The sequence below is a fragment of the Miniopterus natalensis genome, chromosome 13 (assembly GCF_054644295.1).
Source record: "Miniopterus natalensis isolate mMinNat1 chromosome 13, mMinNat1.hap1, whole genome shotgun sequence".
In the NCBI taxonomy this organism is placed as follows: Eukaryota; Metazoa; Chordata; class Mammalia; order Chiroptera; family Miniopteridae; genus Miniopterus; species Miniopterus natalensis.
The window spans coordinates 29,304,347-29,331,611 of record NC_142093.1 but is presented as its reverse complement, the minus strand read 5'-3'; the positions used below and the strand labels follow the sequence as shown (position 1 = coordinate 29,331,611).

The following is a 27,265-nucleotide window of genomic DNA, read 5'->3' as shown; positions in this document are numbered from 1 at the left end:
GTGGCACCCTAATTCCTGCACAGGCTAGGTGCACAGCTCGTATGAGATGTGCTTGAACTTTCCCACAGAGGGTTTTTAATTCCTGGTACTGAGCCACCCCGGAGCAAAGGCTGATGATGCTCCTTGTTTCAAAATACAGCGTTACCTCCAAATACTAGGACCATCTTTTCCCAAACATTTGCTTAATGGATAATTAAGTTTAAGGATAAAAAAGGGAGATTAGCTAGGTATGACATTCACAGAGATGCCAGAGAACATCCCTGACAATTAACAATTATTTATTCATAGAAAATGTTTTTTCTTTAAGATTCTGAAAGCAATGAGCTTCCCTTTGCCAGGGTACAAAATCACCTGCAGAAGGCGAAGCAAGCCTTTGTTTCCCTGCCCGTTCTCCTTCTTTGGCCTGTGACTGAGGGTTTGTTTGGCTTGTGTGTAATACAGGCGCGTCACAAGCTGCGTATCCACCTCTATCAGTTGGTTTCCCCCCCACATTCTCAAACCCTCTGTCTACCCTCATCCAATCATCTTGCAAATGAACACTATTAGCTACAGGGGAGACTAGGTAGGAGAGGGCCGATTTGCAGGGCAAACCCATCATCATTGTTGGAAAAAGCAACTCCAAGCACACGTAGCATTTTTCCATATGGGAACAGCATATTTCAAGGTTTTGATAGAACACAGTACAGAGCCAAGGACATCAGGACACTTGCCTCACTTTCTAAAACAAAAACATGAACTATCAGGGAGGCTGATATTTGTTGATTTTGGTGATGTTTTTGTTTATCATTTAAAGCACACCAAGTTATTAACAATCTTTTTTGCCAGAACAGATAAGAATCTAGAACTATAAATCTACTGCTGGCCATGGATGAAGACAGACTTCTTTTGTTACTTAATATCAGTATTTATTTTCTCCACTAGAACTGCTTAGCTTGGGTGAATTCTGGTTGATAATTTCAGAAGGGTGAAAAGCTAACTAGAATTGGGCATTTGGCCCAGATAAATCTGATTCCAGTACTGTGAAAGAAGCAGCAAGGGAAATAGAAAGTCTTTGACAAAAATTGTTGATAATTGGCTAAAGAGTGGGAAGGGAAACAGAAGACTTGGAGAGTTATGAATGTTATTCTAACATAGAAGAAAGACACAAGGGAGGAATCAAGGCACTACAGATTAACAACCTTCTCTTTAATTCTAAGAAAAATTAAATATATATAACTACAGTAAAACTTCTGCTATCTAGAATTCTTAGGAAATAAGTCTTTCTGGAGGCCTAAATTGCAGAGGCAAAATGGAAATTTTGGGTTTGAATTTCTGCTCTGTGTGACCTTGGGCAGGCTACCTCACCAATCTACATTTCATTGACATCCTCCTGCCTCACCCATAAATTGTGGATGATGTAACCACTTATTCCACAGAGCTCTTATTAGGATTAAGTCAGAGTCTGTAGATCTGATTTCCTAATCAAATAGTAGGTGTTTAGATATTGCTAAGCATCCATCTATTTTTACACCAATTAATTTTAGACTTTCACAAATTTGTAGAGAATTTTAACAAACTGTACACTCATTCTTAATCAGGTTTCAATCAACATAATATACTCAGGTTTTTGTTATCAATAGCCATTAATGGATGAGGCAGCAGGAAAACAGCAATGCCCTCAGCTCTTGTTGAGGTAGTTCCTACCTTCAAGGATCATGTTGAAAAATAGGATGAATACCCCAAGTAACTGTAAGATCTTCACCCAACGAGTCCCTTTTATTTAAAAAGTTTTGTAGAGTAAGTAGAAAGAGTACTTTCCTAGGAACTAATTTATTGTCCTGTCAGTAGAAAGGATTAGGACCAATCACTCTGAGCAGATGGGTATCTATCTAAATCTTTAAACATGTGAAGAAAATAGAGAGAAAAGGAAAGAAAGAGGCCAGGAGTAAAGTAACTCCTTAGAGCAAACATGAATGCATGATCCCCGCCCCGCCTACTTTACTCCCTTTATGAGATTAGATCAACATGATTGGGGGAAATATAACAAAGTTTAAAATCAACACAGATCAAGAATTAACAGCAACCTGAATTTAACCACTACCTTTTTTTTAACCACAGGAGTTCAAGGGACAGCACACTCAAGTAATATTTCCAAATATGCACAGTGCCCCACACAGAACTAGTAAAGATATGGTTCTTTTACTCTAAGATTTACAGTCTGGATACAAAAAATATATATTTTGAATATTCTGAACATTTTTTTAAAAACCTGTACACTGTTATGAGGGATACACAGTGTCTTTTACAGACGGAGAAGCAGAGAGAAAAAGAATTGATACCATAGCCCTGGGTTACACAGGCAGTGACAGACTCAAAATAATTTCAATCCCCTTCCTCCTATGTTAGTGCATTCTCATCACTTGGCAATGGTAGGTTATTCCAAAGTAGTTCTGAATTATTCCTTAAACCTAAAGCAGCACAAACTAGAAAAGTCTAATTGGTAATCTACAGCATTTAAGATGCACAAAAATTTTTCCCGTGAAACACACTAAGTGACTTCATGTCGTGGTAAGTTATCAAATTGTGGAAAGAACATTGAAGAGATTAAAATGTTGCATAAGAGAGAAAAGCAGCATGAGTCAGGGGTTTGGGAAATATGAGTCAGACGGAAGGGAAGGAGCCAAAACATAGAGAATGAGGGTACACAGGGACTTAATGGGCACCACAGAGACATGGACAGAAACCTCCGTTAACGTGGAGAGAAAACGAAACGTGCAGTTGCATAGACTGGGCGTCAGTATGGTAAAGAGGCTAGGAATGCGAGCTGAGCAAAGATCAGACTGTATTATTTAAAGCAATTATGGTGCCAAAGTCAGCAAGAGAGGGACCTGAAATAGTATAAATCACTAGGAGCGAGAACATGGGCACATTTTTGAAAAATGAGGGAATCACCAAATATTGCCATTAGCTATTAATGCATTAGAATGATGAAATGTGAGTTGATTTACGTGTTGTGATATTTTAGGAAGCACACTCTATTATTTTGTTCTTTGGTAATGTTTACATTAGGCTATGTCTACATGGTTCAAAGCTGTTCCCTGTGGTGTTCAATCCAAACTCTAATCCCACCTTTAAGGCCCTGAATTTTGCTCATGACTTGAACTACCATGAGCCCAGACAACTGCAGTGCTGCTCCCGCAGCAGCGCCTCCAGCCAGGCTGACTCCGGCTCTCAGCCATTCTCATGCAAACCACTTTTGTCTCCTCAGTGTTTTCTAATGCAACCTGCCTTCTGCCTAGAAATAGCCTCCTATTTCTGTCAACCCCTGTACCTCACCTTCTTCAAAACGTGGCTCAAAACCCACCTCTTCAGCAAACCCACTATAGCCGTCCCCCCATCAAGGCTGCCTTACCCCCCCCCCCCAAGGCTGCCTTATGCCTCTTGGCCTCTGCGCTCCTCCAAGCCCCTGCCCCGCATCCTTTCCCACTCGCTGACGCCTTGATGACTTTGCTGGGGGCTTTTTCACATCTTGCCTGTTAACCTATCTTGTAAATGTTTAGTTCCATGAGATAAAACACTGGTTCCACTTTCCTTAAACTCCAGACCTCAGTTTTCAGCAATCATGACTCATTCATCCATTTATTAACAAATATTTACTGAAAACCCACCATGTTTCATTGGTTCTGCTAGGCACAAGGAATACAGAGAAAAGGAAACACATAGACCCCGTCCTCAAAGAGTTTCAGCCCAGGGTCCAGGGTCCAGGGTCCAGGAAGTGTGTTAACTGATGGCATAAGAACTTAGTGAGTTTAACTGTCAAGGATCAATTATAGATAGTTTAAAAACAAAGCAAAAACTCCTCTCCCCAGAGTCCTTTTTAGATTATCAGGAAAACCATGGCTGACCTGAGTACTTTTCCTTATGAATAAAGTATTGCTCTTGCCACTACAGATATTCTCCCCACAGCAGGCTTTCATAGTCACACCTTGGAGAGCCAGGTTGTCTGGTACATCTACCCAAGGATGGATATGCTGCTTTGAGTTCCTGACACAGATGTATATTGTACTTTTTTTTTTTTTATCACATTGAACTTTCTGACATCTGAGATAAATAGAAATGCATACAAGTAGAAAAGAGAAGCATAAAAGTATTTGACAGTGTACAGCAATTCTTATATGACTTTGTATATTCTTATGTAACTTTCTAATACGGCTTATATGCTTTGTGAATACCATAACAGAATCTCAAAGTACAACTTTCAAAATAATACAATTGTTTTATTTAAATAAACCAATAAATTGACAGTACAATTGAATATAGCTCAAAGAAATCATATATATATGTGTATATCCTTCAGCATTAGATAACCTGCTAAGAGCAGAGGAGAGAATAAATATTCTACACTCAAGTCAAAGAGCCACAAATGAAAATGTAGTCAGTTCATGTACTAGCAGATGCAACTCAAGCTGTATGATGAAGCAGGCCCTCAAGTCCTTTGGAATAATTTCTCAAAGGGAATTTCATACAACTGCATTTTATTGAATTTCAGAAGGTTTCCTCTCCGAAAGAATTAAAGATAAAAGTGAATTCACGCCCGGCCGGGCGTGGCTCAGCGGTTGAGCGTCGACCTAGGATCCAGGCGATTGGGGTTCAATTCCCGGTCAGGGCACATGCCCTGGTTGCGGGCTTGATCAACGACTCTCTCATCTTTGATGTTTCTATCTCTGTCTCTCCCTCTCCTTTCCTCTCTCTGAAATCAATAAAGATATATTTTAAAAAAAAAAATGAATTCACATATATATGTATTAAAAATATTAGCAGTCAATCCTAAGTAAGGTGAGTCCTGTTGCAGTTTTGTTTGTTTTTTTAATAGAGAAAGGAAAAGAATTGCAGTGGTAGGAGAGGCAGTGGTATTTTACTTGTTTGTTATTTTGCTTGTTTTTATTAAATTACCTTAGCTCACCCAATATTTTTATTAAATAACCCTTCTCAGAAGATAAGTTGACCTGTTTTTAAGGAGGAGAAGGTCCAGGGAACACGGTGTTTATGTTTAAAATCTATTTAATGATATATTAATTCCACTAGAAATGTTATGCTATATATCAAAGAGACTTGGAACTGAAGGACAAGAAAGTAGGAAGGGAACTGTGGGACGTCAGGAATATGATGGGGTGGAGGCAGTTTTCAGAGAGAGTTCTCAGAAAGAAGCCTCAGCCACTGGCGAGGCCTCCTCTAGAAAGTGCAGCAGCCAGCCAGCCCTTGATCTTCTGCCCGCATGTACTGAGGAAACCTGCCACATCTGAATCTCACATTGCAGTTTCTCTCAGGGCTGTTATCACTGCAAATGCTGGCAAATGTTCTTGACATAAAACAACAGGAATTCTGTTGTCATTTCTGCATTAGCAAGTCATAAAGCCTGAAGAAACCTCAGTAGAAATGTTTTCATCACGTGCATATGGGAAAATAATAAAAGACACCAACAAAAATTTCAAAGCAAGATTGCTACACCTTTGCATAGTACCTAAAAAGGATAGAGTTCTAATCGGTGATTTGAAAATAATAATAAATTCAAAACAAAAATTTAAAAACAGTAACAAAAATAAATTCACCAAAACTTAAAAACCAGGTTCAAAGAATTATGTAAGTAGGTTATTATCCATAATAGCTATATGTCCCATGAGTATTTTTCATCTCCCCTCCCTCATTCTTTTGGAATCTCTTGTATCATTTCCACACCCAGCTAATTGAAGCCCATATCTAAGAACAACACTCTTACAACCAGAGCTTCCTACATTATTACACCAGGTACTGTAAGTGCAGTAATTCTCCTTGGGAATATTAGAAAGATGAATGGCAACATTCTGAGCTTCTTAAAGAGAAGGGCAGGAATTAAAGAATAAATTCTAACCAAAGGCTCATTTTTTTAAAATTATTGATTCTTGACCCAAAGCACCACCCTGGGTCTACCACAGTGATGTTCTAAGACCCCCTAAGCTTGTTACAGTTTTTATGCTAAATTGTCATCAAGGAATTACAAGGCTATATTTTTAATGAAACTTAAGTTGAGTCTTAAATTGCTGAAGAATGCCACAATCACATAATTCTTTCATTTGTGCTGTTTCACTTTGTAATGTGAGAGAGCAATATATGAATGAATGCACAGGTGATGTACATAAGGCAAAATTAAATATCACATAAATTATTGTGTAATATAAGTGTACACATAGATTCACATCTCACTTTGATCCCACAGAAATATAACAGTCATATATTATGACTAGACATTTTTTTTACTTTTCTAAAACTATAACCTACCTATTCCCTAAGTTACCTTTACTACGTTGTTCCCGGAATTGAAATGCTTTGGGAAAATAAGTATTTTACACTACACCAGCCTATCTCTCCTAGAGAAATATGACCAAATTAAATCCTTTCTAAAGTTTGAACACACCAACAGCAACAGGGAATGCATAATATTAAAGTTTGGTTTATACCCTGTTATTTGGCAGACTTTTAGAGATTTGTCAATAAAAATTATTTCAGATTTATGTGTTGGGTGGAAAAAACAGTATCATACAATTTACTTACATTTGAAAACACACAAAACAATACTGTATGTTTCAATGGGTGTACCTCAGTACATTAAAAGTATAAAAAATCTCGGGGAAGGATTCATCCCTACCAGGACAGTGGTAGGTGGGGGGGCAAGGGGGTGAGGATGGAGCAAGGCTTTAGCTATATCTGATATGTTTCATTTCTTAACAAAATAAAGTGAGCTGAGGCAAGCAGAGCAAATGTTAGCATTTGTTAAACCTGAGTAGTACATACTGGCATCTATGCAATTCTTTCCTGAACACTAAAAATAATTTATCATTTTAAATATTTCCCATACAACAATATTGCAGAGTACTGTTTTAAGAGTAAAGTGAAAACTCAGTTTCTTTAGGAAAAGTCTTATGACAATATGGAGGAAATATTAACATCTTCACAACCAACTCTAACCCTTTCTATGTTGTGTGTCTTTAACAGACATAGATGAGTGCACCGCAGGGACACACAACTGTAGAGCCGACCAGGTGTGCATCAATTTACGTGGCTCCTTCGCCTGCCAGTGTCCTATAGGGTATCAGAAGCGAGGAGATCAGTGTGTGGGTAAGTACAACAGTGCAGTAAAGAGTCCTGTTTTGAGCATCTTAATTGTTAAACCTTAGGCATTCAAAACAAAGCACTCATGTTTATTTGGAGAATGATAGCCAACAACTGCTTATTCTTTCACTGAATGCCAACTCATTTTCCACATTCACAAGAAAGAACTAGCCCTAAAATTTCAGCATATTCTGGCCTGGTCAGCGTGACTCAGTGGTTGATTGTCAACCCAAGAACCAGGAGGTCACAGTTCAATTCCCAGTCAGGGCACATGGCCGAGTTGCTGGCTTGATCCCCAGTATGAAGTGTGCAGGAGGCAGCCAATCAATGACTCTCTCATCGCTGATGTTTCTCTCTCTCCCTCTCCCTTTGTCTCTCTGAAATCAATAAAAAATATTTTAAAAAATAAAATAAAGGTTCAGCATATTCTGAATATCAAAGTGTTAATTACATGCAAAAGCAGAAATTTGGAGCATAAATGAGACCATAAAAGCAACTGAAAAAATAATTTTAAATTAGCTATTTGGGACCATAACACTTAAACACTGATGATTCGGGCTTCATTCACTGGTTTCAGCATAATATAGTTTATAAGACAAATGGTGAGGTTCAAATCCCATCACCACCCTTAACTCACATTGAGGCTTTGGGTGAGTTACTGAAACTCTCTATCTCACTATTTCCCTGTGTACTGTGGAGATAATACTAGCCTCTACTTCAGAAGCTCATGTGTGGGAATGCTTAGAACAGAGCCTGCTCCTAGGCTGAATAGCTGTGTGCTATCATTATGTAACGAGTTAACATACTAAACATTCTTTATGCTGCAAGCAGGTGCACTGCTAGGAATGCAAAGCCAAGTGTAGTATGTGCCTCTACTTGAGAGCTCTCCTTGAGCTCCCTCAAGGCAGGGGCCAGGTCTGGTTTGTGTCACTGTTGTCTCCTTAGTCCCTGAAGAGTGCCCACCAAGTAGATGCTCTAGGCATCTCTTTTTGAATGACTGGAAGAACATGGTATGGAAAAGCTGACTGGCAAATAAGATGTAAACTAAAGTTTTCTGGGCTCATTTGTAAGGCCCAGCACTGTGCATGCAACTCTTTAATTGGCTCCCTCTGTCCAATGATGTACATACCACCTCTTACCATAGGAGTAAAGAGTCCTTATTTTCTCTTAGAAACAGAAGATCAGGATGTGGGGACAGGCAACTAGTACCCATTTTTGCCTGAGAATGTGAGCTGTTGATGTCAGGATGTCAACACTGAGCTCCTCATGGGACCAGGTGGAGTCCTGCCTGCCATGGGCTGTTCCTAGAGGCTGGGGTTACTGTCCAGCCTCCAAGAAAGGCCCAGGGTTTGCAGTGACTGAAGCTGTGATTTAGGATAAGATTGTGTAGAAAACTCCACAGACACCAAAGTTTTGCTCACTGTATTAGGAAAATAAACAATTGAGAATATAAAAAGTACAGAAAAAAATCTATCCCAAACTACAGTGGGAAGAACCAAAGAGAATGGAACATATGGTTATAGCTCTTTATGAAATGATAGTAGGAGACATTCTTAAATTCAATCTAATCATGTGGTATTTCTCTCATCTACAGAGCCAATTCTACATTCTTTAGCAGAGCATATAAGGTCTCCCTTAACCTAATCCTTGCCCAGCTCTGAACACCCCTCTCCCACCAAAAAAAAAAAAAAAATGCACTCCAACTTTATCCCACTACTAATAATTCCCACATAAAATACATCACATAGGTTCACATGTTGGTACCTCTACATAAGCTTTTTCAGCACCAGGAACATATACTCCTGGCAAACTCCTATTTAAATCTCAAATCCCAGCTCAGGTTCATTTCTTCTGGGAAGTTGTCTATGATCTACTCCAAAAATGAGCCACTCTCTCCTCTATGCTATCACTTCTCAATTTTTTTTTTTTAAATATATCTTTATTGATTTCAGAGAGAGGAAAGGAGAGGGAGAGAGAGAGAGACAGAAACATCAATGATGAGTCATTGATCGAGCCCACGACCTGGGCATGTGCCCTGACCGGGAATCGAACCCCGATGGCCTGGATCCTAGGTCGATGCTCAACCGCTGAGCCACGCCCGGCCAGGCCACTTCTCAAATTTTGATGTATCCTTTTTGTAAATGTCCTCTCTGTTGCAGATTAATTCTTCTATAACCGACAATAAACTACAATTAATTCTTCTATAAACACCAAATCGCTATTCTTAAACAACTACTCTAATTTCCTGTACTTATTGTTGCAGACTGAGCCAAATAGTCCATGTACTAGCAGTGGTCAGCAGGTCACACTTTGAGTAGCACACTGTCCCTCTGTCCCTTACACACCTTTCTATTGTTGACCTATCATTCCCTTCAGTAATCTGTTTTCATGCACATCTTCCATACTAGAAAGGGATAGAACTTACACATATTGATCATCATTATAAACTTGCAGTGCTAAACACAATGCTAGCAAATAACAATGGTTTGATGAATGTTTACTAGCTGTAAAGGCACGCATCATTTATTCATCAAATATTTACTGAGGGCTGACTGTGTACCTGGCATTGTCCTAGGCGCTGTGACATCATGGTGAACAGATTATACAGAATCACAGCCCTCATGGAGCTATTAGAAAGTACCATTTATACAAATTAGCTATCGAGACTGGCACCTGGGTATATCTGGGTACTAGGAAGAACTATGTTAAAATTGCTCTTAGTTGGTATGATGTTTCCATTTACTCAACTAATTGTTGAGTATGTACTATACCAGGCTCTGTTCCGGGTACTAAGCATACAGCAGTGAACAGACAAAAAATACTCTACTTCCACCTCAAGAGGAAGACACAGGTGTTGTCTGCCGTGGATTATAGTGAGGGAGACAGGCAAGAAGCAAATAAGCGCATAACATAATGTCAAAGCATGTCAGTGGCTACAAAGAAATGCAAAGCAGGATAAGGGGAGAGTGCAGAAGAAGCTATTTTATATGAATGGTCAGAGATGGTCTTCCAAAGTGACATTTGAGCAGACACCTAAATAAATGAGAGAGGAAGCCATGTTCATATCATTACCATTTGTTTCAATATTCAAGTTAAATCAAATAAATTTTGCAACTTATCAGTAATAGTTGCCATTTGTTTTTACCTGTTTTGTGTAAGGACATTTGCCTACATTTTGTCATGTAATCCTCCCAACAGTTCTACCACATCATCTTATTACTTACAGAGGAGGAAATGGGAGCTCCAAGAGGTTAACACCAAGATAATAATTGCCAGAAGATTCAAACTCAGATTACTCTGAAGCAACTTGAGCACAATGCTTCCCACACTTTTAGTTATTAAAGTACCAGAAGAGATCAGCATAAAGTTTTGGTTTTGCTTTTTTTTTTTTTTTTTTTTTACTCTAAGGCAGTGTCACTACCTAGTCTTACATTGCACATATATAATTGTCATTTTAAATTATGCATGCCATGTTGGAGTTGTCACAAAGTGTACACTCATGAATCAATGAAATTTTATTATGCTTCTAAAATGTTAATCCTGCTCTGCAAGTTCTCAGTTGAGCACTTTATAGTTGGAAATGTTTATATGAGAAGGACATGGGCTGGAGCATTTCATCAATGTGTCAGAAGGGCACTTTGGTTTAGCATCCTATTCCTTCCACAGTGTTCTTTTATTTGATTATCACAGAAACATCATAAGATACACATACTAGCATTACTATCCACATTTTACAAGAGAAAAAACCAAGATACCGAACGTTTAAATGACTTCACCAAAGTCACCAACGAAATAGCATCCCACTCCTTCTTTCTCTTAGTTTTATGCACATCATTTGATTCTCTGATAGTTCTTTTTTACTTTTGTCATTATAAATCAGCTTTTAGATTCTCAAACTGACATTCTCATATATATGTGAAATAGTCTTATTTTTCTCTTTTAAATCTCAATCCACCCAACCAGGTTTATGAAGTCTTTGTTCTTAACATCTCACTTAACTGCAGAATGCAGGCCAAAGTATATTTAAAACACGTATACCCTAATTTGAAAATAAAATAAAAATAATTATTTTTAAAATGAAGTTTTCTCTAGATAATGCTCTCCTGAAAACTTGAGAGCAAACAGCTGTGAATAATCAGTAATGTAGTTCTCTTTGTGTGTGTGTGTGTGTGTGTGTGTGTGTGTGTGTGTCCGGTAATCTAGACATAGATGAATGCACCATGCCTCCATATTGCCACCAAAGATGCGTGAACACACCAGGATCGTTTTATTGCCAGTGCAGTCCTGGGTTTCAGTTGGCGGCCAACAATTATACCTGCGTAGGTAAGCCTTTTGGGAATCACCATCCTGACTAACTGATTTCTGTCTTCAAAAAAAAAAGCAAACTCCATGCCACATTGCAGTATTTCTCGTTTTCTATGCTCTTCTGTGAACTGGTTTCCATCACCTTCCCTGAATAAAGCTGAAAAGACAGTAACCAATCTATTTCTTAAAATACATCAAGATGTGAATGGAAAACTTTGTTAACCTTGGTTTTAGCTCTCCACTGTGGGTGTATAAAAAAAAAAAAAAAAACAGATCCATTGATATACACACACCAATTAGTCAACAGTGTGTGATATAAAAGCTGAAGGTGCCAAAGGGGTTACTGCAAGTTCAAGTACATAAACTTTCCACTGAAAGCGCATTTGATTTTTACATGCTGCTTCTCCCCTTTCAGAATGCAATGTCACGGCACACAATTTTAAGATTGGCATGACATGGAAAGAATCTAGTGCAGAAAAAATGCCTTTTCACAATATTTTCAGTGCCTTACAGCATTGCAAAACTCTGTATGGGTCTCAAAGGCTTATGTTATAATTGTAATGGAATTTAACAGAACCCATTTAAAAAGTAATAAATAGCACAGATAAATCTTCACTACAGCATGCTGAGAGACCGTATCAGTATGGGTGTCTTATATCAATTATTTATAGACTTGGCATTTTGCATCTGAACAACAATAAAAGAAAATAGATACTGGAATGTATATTTATTAGAATCATTAAATTCTTTTGGAAAGATTCATCAAACCCCAAAATAACTGTCATTCCCAGAAAAAAAATATTCTGGTATTTCTAAAAGAAGTATGCAACAGATGTTTGAAGTTGTTCCAACAAATATGAAACCTGAATGGATGTTCTCCAATGAGCTTCTGCAGGGCAAAGAATCCAGCTAGGGAATCACTCACTTATCGTCAACTGACATAGGTACAAAATAGCAAGGATATGTTTAAAGACATAGATATATGAATGTATATAACTTTTCCTTTTAGACATAAATGAATGTGATGCCAGCAATCAATGTGCCCAGCAATGCTACAACATTCTTGGTTCATTCATCTGTCAGTGTAATCAAGGATATGAGCTAAGTAGTGACAGGCTCAACTGTGAAGGTAAAATATTTTCCAAACAACTTTTAATAATTCTCTTGATTGTTGTTTTTTTATTTGATTATGTACCTGTTTATGAAAACAGTGTTTTATCCATGAAAATTCTATTCTAAAATCCAGTTAATTCAATTGCAACATTGACTTCTTAGTGTGTTATTAAGAAAAAGGAGAAGAAAATGACTGAAATATTAAATGCAAAGTGGGCTAATAATTAGAAAGGTGTGCTAGTGTCTTGCTTCTCAGAGTGTGATCCAATGACCAGCAGCATCAGCACCTCCTGGGAGCTTGTGAGAAATGCAGAATCTCAGGCCCTAACCCAGACCTACTGAATCAGAGTCTACATCTAACTCTGGGTGACTACTGTACACATTTAAGCTTGAAAAATGCTGACTGCCCATCAGAAGCATTAGAATAGAAACCAAGAGACCTGGCCCCTAGTCTTATTCCTGCCAGGGTACGACTTGACCACATATCTTAAGTTGCCTGGGTTTTACTTTCCACGTAATTAAAGAGGGCTATTTAACTGAAGGGATGACCTTCAGAGTCCATTGCACATGCATGTTCCACTATGTAATTTAAAAAGCATAAGACATCCTGAGGGAGTGCCATCGACACCTGATGTCCCTGACTTCTTCATGAACCCTCCCTGCTTTACTTGGGGCTATAAAGGTCATACTTCACCCAGAGAGGCCTCACATCATGCTACTGTGCTCAAAACCAAAAGAGGCTGAATCTGGATACCTGCCTCCACCCTTCTAAGCAAATTATAAGGGCATCACCATTGAAAAATGCACAGCATTCTTTCCCTGAAGGCCAGATCCTGCCAGGATGTCACCTCTAGGAGCTAGCACAGTGATGGGACTTGAAGTCCAAAGCTCAGATGAGCTTGGCAGCAAAGCCACCCAATTTCTGAGAAATCAAATATGAATCTGCATTGTGTGTGGGTCTTCAGAACCCGAAGTAAAATGCATCAGCCATAAGCCAGTTCATTCATTCTGCTCAGTTCATATGGTTCAGTCCAGGATTTGACAAACTGTCAGCAATGACTGAGTAAAACTAATGGTAAGACAAACTCTTTATGCTGTGAAGTTCAAGAGTAGCGATTTTCAACCAGTGTGCTGCGGCACACTGGTGTGCCACAAGAATTTTTAAAACATACAATAACCGACTATTTAGTCAGGGGCACTCACCTCTTTTCCCTTAGAGGTTTTTGTTTTCCTTTCTTAAAATATAAATTTTTGTAATTTTATCAAATTATGAAAAGATGAAAGCCAACACAACAATTGCTATCCAGTGTGAATGAATCAAAATTATACCTATTTTTTGTCAGCAAAAAACATAATATATATTTTGGTGTGAAGCAGAATTTTAGTGATTAGTTTATGTGTGCCATGAAATGAAAAAAGTTGAAAATCACGGTTCTAGGGGAAATGAGCCAATATTGTTAGAATTTGCCCTTGAGAGTTTGCAGCATTTTTACTCTCTTACTTCAACTAAAAAATATGACCAAAGTAGTTTTTCAATTCTATGTCCTTGCTCTTCTCTGATTCAACAGACATTGATGAATGCAGAACCTCAAGTTACCTGTGTCAATATCAATGTGTCAATGAGCCTGGGAAATTCTCGTGTATGTGCCCCCAGGGATACCAAGTGGTGAGAGGTAGAACATGTCAGGGTAAGTTTACTGTTTTTGTATCTGCTATGTTGAGTTTAACCAGGAAAAGCAGGGAGGAATTATAAGATTCTCTACCATAGGCTTTTCATTTTTTCCACCCTGAATATACAATTTGAGCTCTTTCTTCCCCCCTGTTCATTATGAAATATGCACATCTCATAAAGAGGGTATTCACACACACAAAAAGAGGGTATTTACTGTTAATACCTACTTTTCTTGAAATTTAAAGTAACTGTTTTTCTTTCTTAAAATATAAATAATTTTAATGAAATACTGATATCCCTTCTATATAGCCTACATAATCTCCATGATATACGTCTTCTAAGCATCCACCAGAAAAGATTCTATTATTAAAATACTTCATCATGAGTCTAAGTACAGAGCATAAACTTTATATGTGGATTAAGCATACCTTAAACCAGTCTTGGTTCTCTAAAACACCAAGATTAAAATAGAGTAGTAGTTTAGATGCTGAGAAAATCAGCTTCATGCATATATTAAATATGCTTGAATTCTTTGGCAAAAAACTATTGATTCAAAATAGCTAATGTCCTTGGGCCCAGTTTTAAAATGAGCATGCAGGTGATCTTCACACATACACATAGGTAGAAGAAGTAGCTCTCTACATGGTATGATTTCAATCAGAGTCCCTCCAGAAGATCTGAAAATATGCACCCTCTTCTCCCTACCATCAATGCTGCATGTAACTTGAAATTTCTTCAACAGTGAAAAGGCTGCTCAGATAAAACCAAAAATGTAGATAATTCTGGAAGAGCTAGTACAAACACACTTACAGAAAGCAATGAGAGAATGAAAAAAATGACTGAACTTGAAGACAGAGAATCTGTTTGAGTTCTGTGTTGCAGTCTATTGGTACAATCTTGAACAGATTATCAAACTCCTCTGAGTCTCAGCTTTCTCATTTGGAAAAGGGAGTTGGGGGAGGGAAATGGAATAATATACATAAAAATTATTTGTAAAGTATAAACCCTATATAAATCAAGATGTTTTTGTGAAATTTACCTAACAACATAAATTACAGGTGGCAAATCTTCTCTAAAAAGTCCTTTTTAATCAGAATTGAGACAGGGCACACAGGGCAGGGAAATCTTGTTAAGAAAGGAAAAGATTAAGGAGACACTGGGGATTATCAGTCTATATCATGATTTTACAGAAAAATATTAACTCAGAGGAACACCCATTGACCTGGAATTTATTACTAGGTATATGATTATTCAACTAGATCCCAGCCACCAAATATGAGCACAATTAGAATGTCATTCACTACACAGTGAACATCTTTATACCCCTTTCCAGATTACTAAAGACTCTGTAATGTTAATTATGGAAAAACATTGCATTCCAATGGTTTTGCTTTCTGAACCCTAATTGAGACTTTTAACATGAATATTACAGGCTGGAAAATGTTAGCCAGTGGGACATTTTAACCAATTTCCCTGGAGTCCTTCATACAAATGTTTGTGTGTTTCTCACTGTAAATGGATTTGGTACTCAGCAAAAGACAAAGCAAATTAATGTACAGTGGAATCATACCTGCCTAGTCTGTATATCTGGAAACATTAATTGTTATAATTAAAGGTGAAAACGCACTGAAATTTCAAATAGGGGATTCATGAATGTTATATCTCTTTTTATTATTGATTGATTTTAGAGAGAAAGAGAGAGAGAGATTTATTGTTCTACTTATTTATGCATTCATTGGTTGCTTCTTATATGTGCCCTGATTGGAGATCGAACCTCCAACCGTGGTGTATGAGAGGATGCTCTAACCAACTGAGCTACACAGCCATGGCAAGATGAAGGTTATATCTTGAAGATATACAGCTTCAGAATGTTTGGCTAAGCCAAAACGTGTGTGTGTGTGTGTGTGTGTGTGTGTGTGTGTGTGTGTGTGTAAGAGACATTCTTTTAAAGTACAAAGCCATTGGTTTCCCCCACTGAAATCATCCCTTCCCAACTTCATTCACAGACTAAGGTAAAACTGAAAGAGTTTGAATTCTTACATTCCTCCAAAAGGCTTATTTTGAGTGTGAAATAACTTTTCTCATTCCCATGGTCTTGCAAAACTAAAAATGGGGTGGGAAGGGTGGGAGAGAGGAAGTCAGAAAAATAGAGGCAGAGAGAGAATACACATACACATAGATACACTCATCAAATATTTTAACACTATTAATAATTTCTGGAAAACCTTCCAGAATGATTAAGATCTTTTGGGATCCAGATAGCTTTAGCCAGTTTGGAAACTAAAAGAAAGTTGTTGTTTTCTCTCTCTCTGTCTCCACAAAAGACAAGGCATGGAATTACTCTCACTAGAGGATGCAGTACCTTACAGTGGAAAGTTGCCTATCACTAACTGTATGAATTTGGGTCAGCTATTTAACCCTTATTTTTTTTTTCTCCACATGTCAAATAGAGATAATATCTTTCTCACCTATCTCCATGTGGTTTGTGAGGGATAATTTAGTTCAATTCAATAGTTCTTAAAAATTCTGGTGCCCCATTGCATTGATTCTAGGTGATGAAGATAATATCTAGGTGACATAAAGATGTGTTTGATAGCCCTTGCCCTTAGGGAGTTTACAAGCAATTAGAAGGGTGAAGACAAACATGCGCCTTTCAATAATGGAAAGCAGAAAGCAATAAAGGTCCAAAAAGAAGAAGAGGTAGAATTCAGAGAGGAGAAAGGTCATATCCCAGCAACCAGCCCATGCCTGGCTTGCAGCAAGGATTCAATAAATTACTCATGGAATGAGTAAATAACAAATGAAAATATCCAACTGGAGAAAGAATGATTCAAAAGAGGCTTGTATTGGATAAAATCTAAATCACTATTCAAATGCAAAAGGAAATAGACATAGTTAGGAATGTGGATATTAATATAATTGTTGTTGTTATCATTAATGTAATGGCTCTCTTGTGAAACTCTTCTCTCAGATGTTACCTGGGTGCTCCTAATTCCTAAATCTAAAATCAGCCTTTGTGCAGCCTGACCTGTCCACAACTCCCTCTGATTTTCTTGTACTGCCTTTTCCAGGGTTGCTTCTCACTTTTGAAAGCCCCTTCCTCAGTTCCTCTTCTTCCACACTGTCTTTTTTTCTTTTCTTTTCCTTAGCTATCAGAATTAGGGGTTTTTATCTAGGTTTAGGGTTATGGGTTGTGTGGTTGTTTTTAATTTATCTTTATTGTTGAAAGTATTACAGGTATCCCATTTTTTCCCCCCATTGACCTGCTCCACCTCACTTCCACCCCGTCCCCAGGCCTTCACCCTGTTATTGTCCATGTCCATGGGTTGTGCATATATGCATATAACTTCTTTGGTTAATCTCTTCCCATCCCCCAACCCTCTTCCCTCTTCTCTTTGAGATATGACAGTCTGTTGCATGCTTCAATGTCTTTGGGTCTATTTTGTTTGTCAGTTTCTTTTGTTCATTAGCCTCTTCTTAAAGGAAACCCTTCAACATTTCATGTAGTACTGGTTTGATGGTGATGAACTCTTTTAGCTTTTTCTTATCTGTGAAGCTCTTTATCTGACCTTCAGTTCTAAATGATAGCTTTGCTGGGTAGAGCAATCTTGGTTGTAGGTTCATGCTTTTCATCACTTTGAATATTTCTTGCCACTCTCTCCTGGCCTGCAAAGTTTCTGTTGAGAAATCAGCTGAGAGTTGTATGAGTACTCCCTGGTAGGTATCTAAATGCTTTTCTTTTGCTGCTTTTAAGATTCTCTCTTTGTATTTAAACTTTAGCATTTTAATTATGATGTGTCTTGGTGTGGGCCTCTTTAGGTTCCTCTTGTTTGGAACTCTCTGTGCTTCCTGGACTTATAAGTCTTTTTCTTTCCCCAGGTAGGGGAAGTGTTCTGTAATTATTTTTTCAAATAGGTTTTCAATTTCTTGCTCTCTTTCTTCCCCTTCTGGCACTCCCATAATGTGAATGTTGGGCTGCTTGAAGTTGTCCCAGAGACTCCATACGTTATCTTCATATTTCTGGATCCTTTTTTCTTTTTGCTCTTCTGGTTGGGTGTTTTTTGTTTCCTCATGTTCCAAATTGCTGATTTGATTCTCAGCATCCTCTACTCTACTGCTGATTCCTTGTAAATTATTCTTCCTTTCATTTAGTGTAGGCTTTGTTTCTGACTGGCTCTTTATTATGTCAGTGATGATCTCACTAGTTTCCTTAATAGTCTTACTACGATCCTTGAGCATCCTTATAACCATTGTTTTGAACTCTGTATCTAGTAGCTTGCTTGGCTCTATTTCATTTAGTTCTTTTTCTGGAGATTTCTTTTGTTCTTTCATTTGTGATATGTTTCTTTGCCTCCACATTTTGGCTGCTTCCAGGTGTTTGTTTCTATGTATTAGGTAGAGCTGCTATGTCTTCTGGAATTTGTAGAGTGGCTTTGTGTAGTAGGTGTCCTGTACAGTCCCGTGGCTCAGCCTCCCCAGTCACCTGAGCTGCCTTCTAGGTGCTCCCCTGTGTGGGCTGTGTGCACTGTCCTGTTGTAGTTGAGCCTTGGTTGCTATTGGCATCACTGGGAGGATTTGACCCCAAGGGCCAATGGGCTATGAGGACCAGCTGCAACTACAGCCAAAGAGCTGCTGTGCTGGAGACACCCCTATGGAGCAGGATTGACTTCAGTGTAGCTTTGGTGTTCACCAAGTGCACCCCTTGAGTGTGTCCCTCAAAGTAGGGTTGTAATCCAGCATGGTCAAAACTGACCACTGGGTGCACTGTCCCTGGGGCCTCCCAGGAGGTACAAAATCAGCCTCTGCTTATGCCCTGCTCAGGGGCACCCAACATGAGCTATACAGCAATCCCTAGATGGCTGCTACTTGTGCTGGGCTTGGAAGTGTCCAGAAGAGGCCAAGCTATCATCCAATGCAGGCTGCCACTAGTGCCAGGCCTGGGGCCACTTATCAAGAGGTATGGGTCATGCTGAGCCAGTTGCTGCTTGTTTGAGAGATTTTAGGAAAGTCCTAAGCATGAAGCTAGAGGGGTCCACTTGGGTAGAAAAGCCACTGGAAATGGCTTGGATGAGCTTGCAAATAGGAAGAGGCGGAGTCTCTAGGAATCACCAGGGCAGAGTGAAAGGTGTGAGTCAGTTGATGGAGATTCAGAAAAGGTGCCTGCCTGCCTGCCAGCTCTGTGGAGGGAGTGCTTGTCAAAGGAGCAATGGCCTCTGCCAGCTCTTCTGTCTGTGAGAAAGCTGCCCCTCCAGCTCTCACCCTGATTCCAAGCAACTTAGTTCCTTGCCAGATGTCTCAAGTTATTTTTAAGCGGCTGCCCAGCTCTGGAGCTCAGAGGGAGTGCCTCTAAGTAAGTCCAAGCTCCGGCCCTTTAAGAGGAATGTCCGGCAGGCTCTGTGTCACTCAGCCACAATCCCTGCTGGTTTTTACAGCCTGAAGTTGTGGGGACTTCTCTCCCCAGCACTGGAACCCTGGGCTGGGGGGCTTGATGTGGGGCTGGGACCCCTTGCTCCTCTGGGAAACTTCCATAGTCAAGATATCCTTCCAGGGTTTAAACCACTGCACTTGGGTGTAGGACCACAGCCATGGCTCCTCCATTCAGTCCAGATTCTGCCCCTCTTACCAGTCTCGTCGCTTCTTCAATTTCCTTATTGTAGGACTTCTGTTCAGCTAGATTTCAGGAGGTTCTGAACGATGGTTGTTCTGTATTTTAGTTGTAATTTTGATGTGGTTGTGGGAGGCGGCAGGTATCGCTGTTACCTATGCCGCTATCTTGTTGTCCAGCCTCCATACTGTCTTTAAATAGCTTTGTTCTACAAGGTGGAACACTTCACAGCTCCATTCTTGAGCTGTGCTTCCTCTGGAGAGTATAACCCACTCCCAGAGCATCAACTATCCACCAGCATGTTATCATTTATAGAAACCACACCTCTAGCCTCTACATTTCTCCAAAGCTTCTGAGAAGTAAACTGCCCTCCCCATAGTTTTAGCTTGCTGCTTTCTCAGCCTGGAAGGCCCTTCCTACCCCAGCCATGAAAATCCCACCCAACCACCACTCTTAAAGGCCAAGTTGAGATGCCTCCTCCTTCGCTCAGCCTTCCCTAGTTCCCCAGGCAGAATTTGTCAATTCTGCTTCTAATCTTCCACTGCACTTATCAATCTCGTATTTAATTCCATTTTATTTTATAATTAACTGTTGCCGTTTCTATATTCCTAACTAAATTATAATCGGATGGCAAGAAGTGCTGTCTTTCACTTTTACATAAGCAGGATCAATGGCTAGCAGTTGGATTTGAATTCAGCACATGAACAATAGGTGCTTGATAAAATATCATGAAATGACACATATCAATTTACAATGGCTCAGCTGTGTATATGCTGAATTAAATGCAATGAACTCAAGTCTCATCCAGTCCTGTGTCTAAAATCAAATTAAATGCAGTCCAGATTCCCAAACTCCCCTTTCCTTGCAAACCTGAATCTGCCACTTATACAATTTACTTAGATCAGTAAACTCTTTGACCCTATGTCTCTACAGATATAAATGAGTGTGAGACCACAAATGAATGTCGGGAAGATGAAATGTGTTGGAATTATCATGGAGGCTTCCGTTGTTACCCACGAAATCCTTGTCAGGATCCCTACATTCTAGCATCAGAGAAGTAAGAAAAATCAAAACTTCAGAAAGTGAGAATTTTCTAATTTTACCAAGCCAAACTGTTGAATATTTTTGTTTGCCTTTGCAGCCGATGTATCTGCACAGTCACAAATGCAGTGTGCCGAGAACTCCCCCAGTCCATAGTCTACAAATATATGAGCATCCGATCTGATAGGTCTGTGCCATCAGACATCTTCCAGATACAGGCTACAACCGTTTATGCCAACACTATCAATACTTTTCAGATTAAATCTGGAAATGAAAATGGAGAATTCTACCTAAGAGTAAGTATCCTGAGGGCAGCCTTAGCTGTTGAGAAGGTTTCAGGTTTCTTGTTGTTGTTGTTTGGTAGTATTCACATGGAAGGAAAGCTAACATTTAAAGTGTTTATGTGCAGGCATTGTGTAAGGCCTGCCTGTGTGCATTACTGCATTCAATCCTCTTGGTAACACTGTAAGATATTAAATATATATCTCCATTTTTTACAGAAGAGAAAGTGAGACTCGTTGAGATTAAGTAGCTTCTCTAAAGTCATTCAGATAAATTGTAGATTCTAATGGAATTGTGTGTGATCATCAAAACACAAGCCTATATACATACATGCATACACACCAAATAGATACCATAAATTAGTGACAGTTATTTAATTGTACCCATAAAAAATAATTCCTGGAGAGCTTTTCAAAAACCATGAATTCCTTATTGTTACATTCACAGGAGTATTTATATTTTTACAAAACTAAAGCTCGGAAGTCTCTAAGAAGTGATCCCAACCCCCTGCAATGTATGTGTCAATAGTTGTACCACTCTTGCAAACCTCCAGGCAGAAAATTTGAGGTCACCATTGTTGTTTTCCCTTTCTTTCGTTTCCTGTATGAAATCTTTTTCTGAGTTCCACCATTTCTTTCTTCAATGTCTCCTGGGTTATTTCCTTTTAAAAATGTCTAATGATTTCAGAAAGAGGAAGGGAGAGGGAAAGAGACAGACAGAAACATCAATGATGAGAGAGTCATTGATCGGCTGCCTCCTGCATGCCCCCTACTTTGGGGGAGATTGAGCACATAACCCTGGGGATGTGCCCTGACCAGGAATTGAACCGTGATGCTCAACCGATGAGCCACACAGGCCAGGCTCCTGGGTTATTTTGCTTCCCCATGCCTCTGTCTCTCTTCCTTTGCACTTGCTCTTAGCACTTCCCCAATCCCTCCAACAGATTCCAAGTATATCTCCCTGATTCCAGTGCCTCAGCCTTTCAGTCCCCCGGCAAAATCTCAGCAAGTTCATTTTAGGTTAAAATTCTGACATATTTTAAATACGGCTCACAACTTTATGTGAAAATGATGGCACCCCACCAAGCAGTTTACAGGGTTACGGTAACTGTTTCACGCTAAGGATGTCATTCATCCAATTCCAATTTTCTCAAAACTCCTTTGGGCACTCTTCATTTTTAATCAAATTTTAAAGTCAATATTTTAGTCTGAGAATATGAAAAGTAAATTGGGAAATTCATCCTTGTGGTCAAGTTTACAGATTTTTAATGTTTGCACTTTTACACTGTTCTTTGCTATTTAAGTTCCCTTCCAGTTCCAGAATTATGTGATTCTGTTTCTTTGCCAGTAAATTAGAAATGATTAATTTCTCATGACCAACTTCTGAAGAGAAAAAACAAACCCAAAATACAATCTATTACTATTCTTTTTCCTAATAGCTAAGAATAAACTTCTGTGACATTTGATGCTTTAAATTTGAGGTAGAGTAGATAATGTAAGAAGTTTACTCTAAATGAATTTCACACAGTTCAGATAATACCAATGTAATAATTCTAGCCCAAACAAATGACATTGTTTGTAACCCATGGCAATAAAATAGGTTCATCTAAAAATCTTCTTTAAAAATAATTTTCCATTTTGAACTCTTAGCTATAATTTAAGAAAATAAAATTTCCTAGCAGAATCAACAAACAGTGAAGTAAAGGTCCAGCATGTTTTTTTCCTTGCAATAAACATGGCACTTTAAAAGTTTTATGATTCATATCAGTGCATTTATCGACTTGATATTTTCAAATATACTTAGTGTTTTGCTCAAGTAAATTCCTTTTTTCTCATGAATGATCTAAACCATTGCCAATTTTTATCATAAGAGAGTTAAATAGTATTAAGTCATTTGAAACAAAAACTATTTAAAATAAAAAGACATTTCAAGACTATTTCTTATCACATAATTCAAAAATTAGTTGGATCAAATCCTAGAAAATTTCTCTACTGAAATTCCACTTGTAAGGAGTGTATTGAATGCATAAGAATCAATTAGCAGACCTTAATTAAGCATCTACTGCATGCTCAGCTCCATGCTAGGTGCACATAATACATAGTTCCTTATTTCAAAGAGCTTTAAATATCACTATGTGGTAAAAGTTAACATCTATGAAAAAAGAAGGGAAAATTTTTGAGTTTAAATTTGTGGTCCAAGACATCAAAAATTAATATGGGCTGGAATGGGCAAAGAATGTTTCTTGATGGTCATGAGACTGGACCTGAGCCTTGAGAGGGTCTGTGGTATATAGGATTTTATTTATATTCCTTTGGGGAGAATACTGAGAAAACCTTCTTCCCTAGAAAAGGGGACATGTTGTAAAGAAGTACTACATAATACCATCCTCCTCCCATCTTGCCCCATATCTATCCTCCCTTACTGAGCCTTACTTTTCTTCAAAGCCCTTACCAGCACTTGCATAGTATTCATTTGTCTGTGTCACCCACAACAGGGTGAGTGGAATGAAAGCAGAGACTTTAGCTGTCTGTTCTCTTTTCTGTGCACAGCACATAGAATGGTCTCTGGCATAATGCACGTGCTCAAAAAATATTTTTTAATGAATTACAAGGGGCAAGCACCATTCTAGGTCCTAGAGACCTAACAGTGAATAAAACTAAGCCAGTTCCTGCCCCAGTGTAGCTGACAGTCAAGGCATCAAACAAGTGCTCATACGTTTGCTGAATGTTACAACTGAGCATTGTAAGTTGCTCATGAGTGCATAACAAGCCAACCCCTAACCAAGACAGGAGTGGTCTGTGAGCCTCTTAGAAGTTTATTTAAGCTGAAAACTAGAAATTAGAGACCAGCAAATGTAAGGAATAAAAACAAAACCAGTTGGTCTGGAACTCCAAATGCTGTAGGCAGAGTGGCTTGAGAGGAGCCTGGAGAGATGAACAAGGCCTAGATCACACAATGCCTTACAGACCATATTAAAGGTTTCAAGCAGAGGCATCCCTATCAGATTTTCATGTTAAAAACATGTGTGGCTACACTGTAGAACATGGATTGGAGTGGAGCAAGAATGGAAATGGAGAAACCAGTAAGTAGTTCAAGAAATGGGAGACTAGGGTTGTAGCAATGAGTCCAAAGGAAGTGAACAGACTTTGAAGATGTAGGAAGAACTACGTGACTTGTTGACCCATGTGCTATGGATAGGTGGAGGAAAAGGTGGCAACAAGAATAACCTCCAAATTTCTGTTGTGAGCAACAGTAAATGATGATGGCATTTACTAAGACAGGGCAGAAGGAGCCAGTGTAGAGAAGAAGGTGAGGAGTTTGGACATACTGAGTCCTGGTCCCCATGAGATATCCAAGTAGAGATGAGTAATGTTGGAAATGGGAGCTTAGAATTCAAAGTACAGACTTTCAAGTCACTGACAAATACATGATAATTGAAGCTATACCTATGGATGAAATAACTCATGGAGAGTATATAGGGAGTGGGTGAGATCACTCAGAAAAGAAGGGGACCTGGGATAAAGAGAAGCTAGATTATGAAGAATTTTCCTTTTGGTAAGCTGATTTGGGCGCCTGTCCAGTATCTTAGCATACAATTCCCTGTCCATCTCGTCCCCCATGATGTTCAGCTTCATGCCACTCTGCCACCAACTCCATGGCCACACACTGGACTTTGTTATCATTCAGAACAATTTCATATCAGAATTTTAGCCTCCAGTGACATACTCAATGACTGACTCTCCTGCTCCCTTGTGCCCTCACTTCCACTCTATCTTCTCTTCACCCTCAAAGTGATGCTAGCTCCCTGACACCTCACCCTCAACTTTCTTCCAGTCAGTCAACTGTTCAGTGAACCATTGAACTACTCTATCACCAACACCTCAACTCCCTGACCAGAAACCTGGATCAATCTCATAATCCATATGTATTTTAATACCCAGTTTGTCAGCGCAGATTGGAAATACTATAAGTCTTCAACTTCAGATACATCTTCAGTATGCTCAACAATCCTATTACTTTCTTTTGTTTCTTCTCTTCAGCTCCTGATTTCAAATGTCCCCACACTCTTTAAATCCTTATGCCAATCATTTTTAGTAAGTGACCTCACCTCCTAATCTTCTGAAACCACTGAGGCCAACAGGCATGAATTACCTGAACTTTGCATCCCATTCCCTATAAATTTAAGTCTATGTATCCTTTTTCCTACATCTCCCTCAAGTTTTCCAGAGACAGGGTTTCACTTCTGTCAATCTACTGACATTGTTCTGGCAAAAAGCCAACACCAACATCCATACTGCTAACTCCAGGAGGGTATTTTTCAGTTCCAGTCATCCTCAACCTCTCCTACTCAATTAGACACTGCTGGTCACTCATTTGTTTTCCACTTAATCATCTATTTCTTAGCAGCTTCCTTCAATGCTTCTCCTCTGCCCACTCCTTAAATGTTGGCCTCTGTCAGACCCAGGCTTATCACCTATATATTCTCTCCCTTGGTTTGATGCACCCACTGAAGTGACTACTAAATCTTAATCTACTATCTGTACCCCTTCCCTCCTCTTGGTATTGAGATTCACACATTTATTTACCTGCCCCTCCAACCTCATTTCCCTCCACTCTTCAGCACCCACCACATTCTTTATCAAAATGAAATTGCATCCAGTTCTTCTGAACATTCTTCTTTACAAAATTTCCATTTGTCTTGGGTGACTCTCCTCAGTCATTCAAAAGCCTTCCCTCTGTTTTTGAGGGACCCTCTTCCTTTTCCCTATGTGTATATATACCTTTATGTTTCTGCATACATACCTTGCATTTCCTCATATAAATTAGCATTTGCCACATTCTATTAAAATCAACCATTTATATGTATCTTCATCTACTGGAATATAAATTTTGAGAAGTGAAAGATGACAACTTTGTTCACCAGTTCAAAAATTATCAGATTCTCACCTGAAATCCAGTCTCTATAAAGCCCGATAATACTCAATAAAAGTGAAGAGAACATTAACAGAGGGACAAATAGAAAACATAGAAAAAAGGAGGCTCCTGTGACTTCGAACTAATTATATGTGGACAAGGGATAAGAACCAAGATGGGTTGGAGCTAAGAAGGGACTAAGAAGTGACTTTTATCCCACCTTTAAAATTCTTCCCCTAATTCTTTTAGGAGGTATACTCACAAAAGAATAGAAACTTCAATCCAAGAAAAATTATTTTTCCCTTCCTCTTTTTTTCTCTTATTTTAGCAAACAAGTCCTGTAAGTGCAATGCTGGTGCTGGTGAAGTCGCTAACAGGACCAAGAGAATATATTGTGGACCTGGAGATGCTGACAGTCAACAGTATAGGAACCTTCCGCACAAGCTCAGTGTTAAGATTGACAATAATAGTGGGGCCATTTTCATTTTAGTCTTTTAAAAGAGTCCACTAGAGGCATTTAAATCAGCCAAAGAATATTGTTACCTTAAAGCACTATTTTATTTATAGACATACCTAGTACATCTACATCTATATACTGTACACTCACCAATAATTCAAACAATTACACCATGGTATAAAGTGGGCATTTAATCTGTAAAGATTCAAAGTTTGCCTTTATTACTATATGTAAATTAGACATTAATCCACTAAACTGGTCTTCTGCAAGAGAGCTAAGCATACTCTATCCGGTGAAACTTGGATTCTTTTCTGTAAAAGTGGGACCAAGCAATGATTATCTTCTGTGGTGCTTAAGGAAACTTACTACAGCTCCACTGACAGTCTCATTAGGAGGCACCCATCATAACATTGAATAGCAAGTTCAAGAATGAGGTTTTTTTAACTGCTTTGTAAGAAAATGGAAAAAGTCAATAAAGATATATTTCTTTAGAAAATGAGGATCTACCACATTTGTGTTTATTTTCATGATCAGTCTTAACATGGTTGCTTATAACACAGTAATAAATCATTATTATAGGATATTTTAATTTTTGTCACAAACTTTTGATTATGAATGTAAAAACACAGTAAGAAAAATTCTCAAAATAAAGAAGGTATCCCCTGTAAAATTATTGAGAAATCTATGGGAAGGAGATAAGAAAACAAATTCTTTCTAAACCACATTGGAGTTGACCTGAAAAAGCAAACGC

General features: G+C 38.7%; 1 protein-coding gene across 2 annotated transcripts in view; it reads left to right on the top strand.

The window, feature by feature from the left end:
- Positions 1–27,010, top strand: part of EFEMP1 (EGF-like fibulin extracellular matrix protein 1) — a 59,541-nt gene extending 32,531 nt beyond the window's left edge. For both annotated transcript variants that reach the window (XM_016222151.2, XM_016222153.2), the window contains exons 5-11: positions 7,009–7,131; positions 11,329–11,448; positions 12,440–12,559; positions 14,112–14,231; positions 20,754–20,877; positions 20,962–21,157; positions 26,386–27,010. In XM_016222151.2, coding sequence (XP_016077637.1) covers positions 7,009–7,131; positions 11,329–11,448; positions 12,440–12,559; positions 14,112–14,231; positions 20,754–20,877; positions 20,962–21,157; positions 26,386–26,547 — 965 coding nt within the window. In that variant the 3' untranslated portion in view covers positions 26,548–27,010. The remainder of the gene's footprint in view (positions 1–7,008; positions 7,132–11,328; positions 11,449–12,439; positions 12,560–14,111; positions 14,232–20,753; positions 20,878–20,961; positions 21,158–26,385) is intronic.
- Positions 27,011–27,265: the final 255 nt, after the last annotated feature.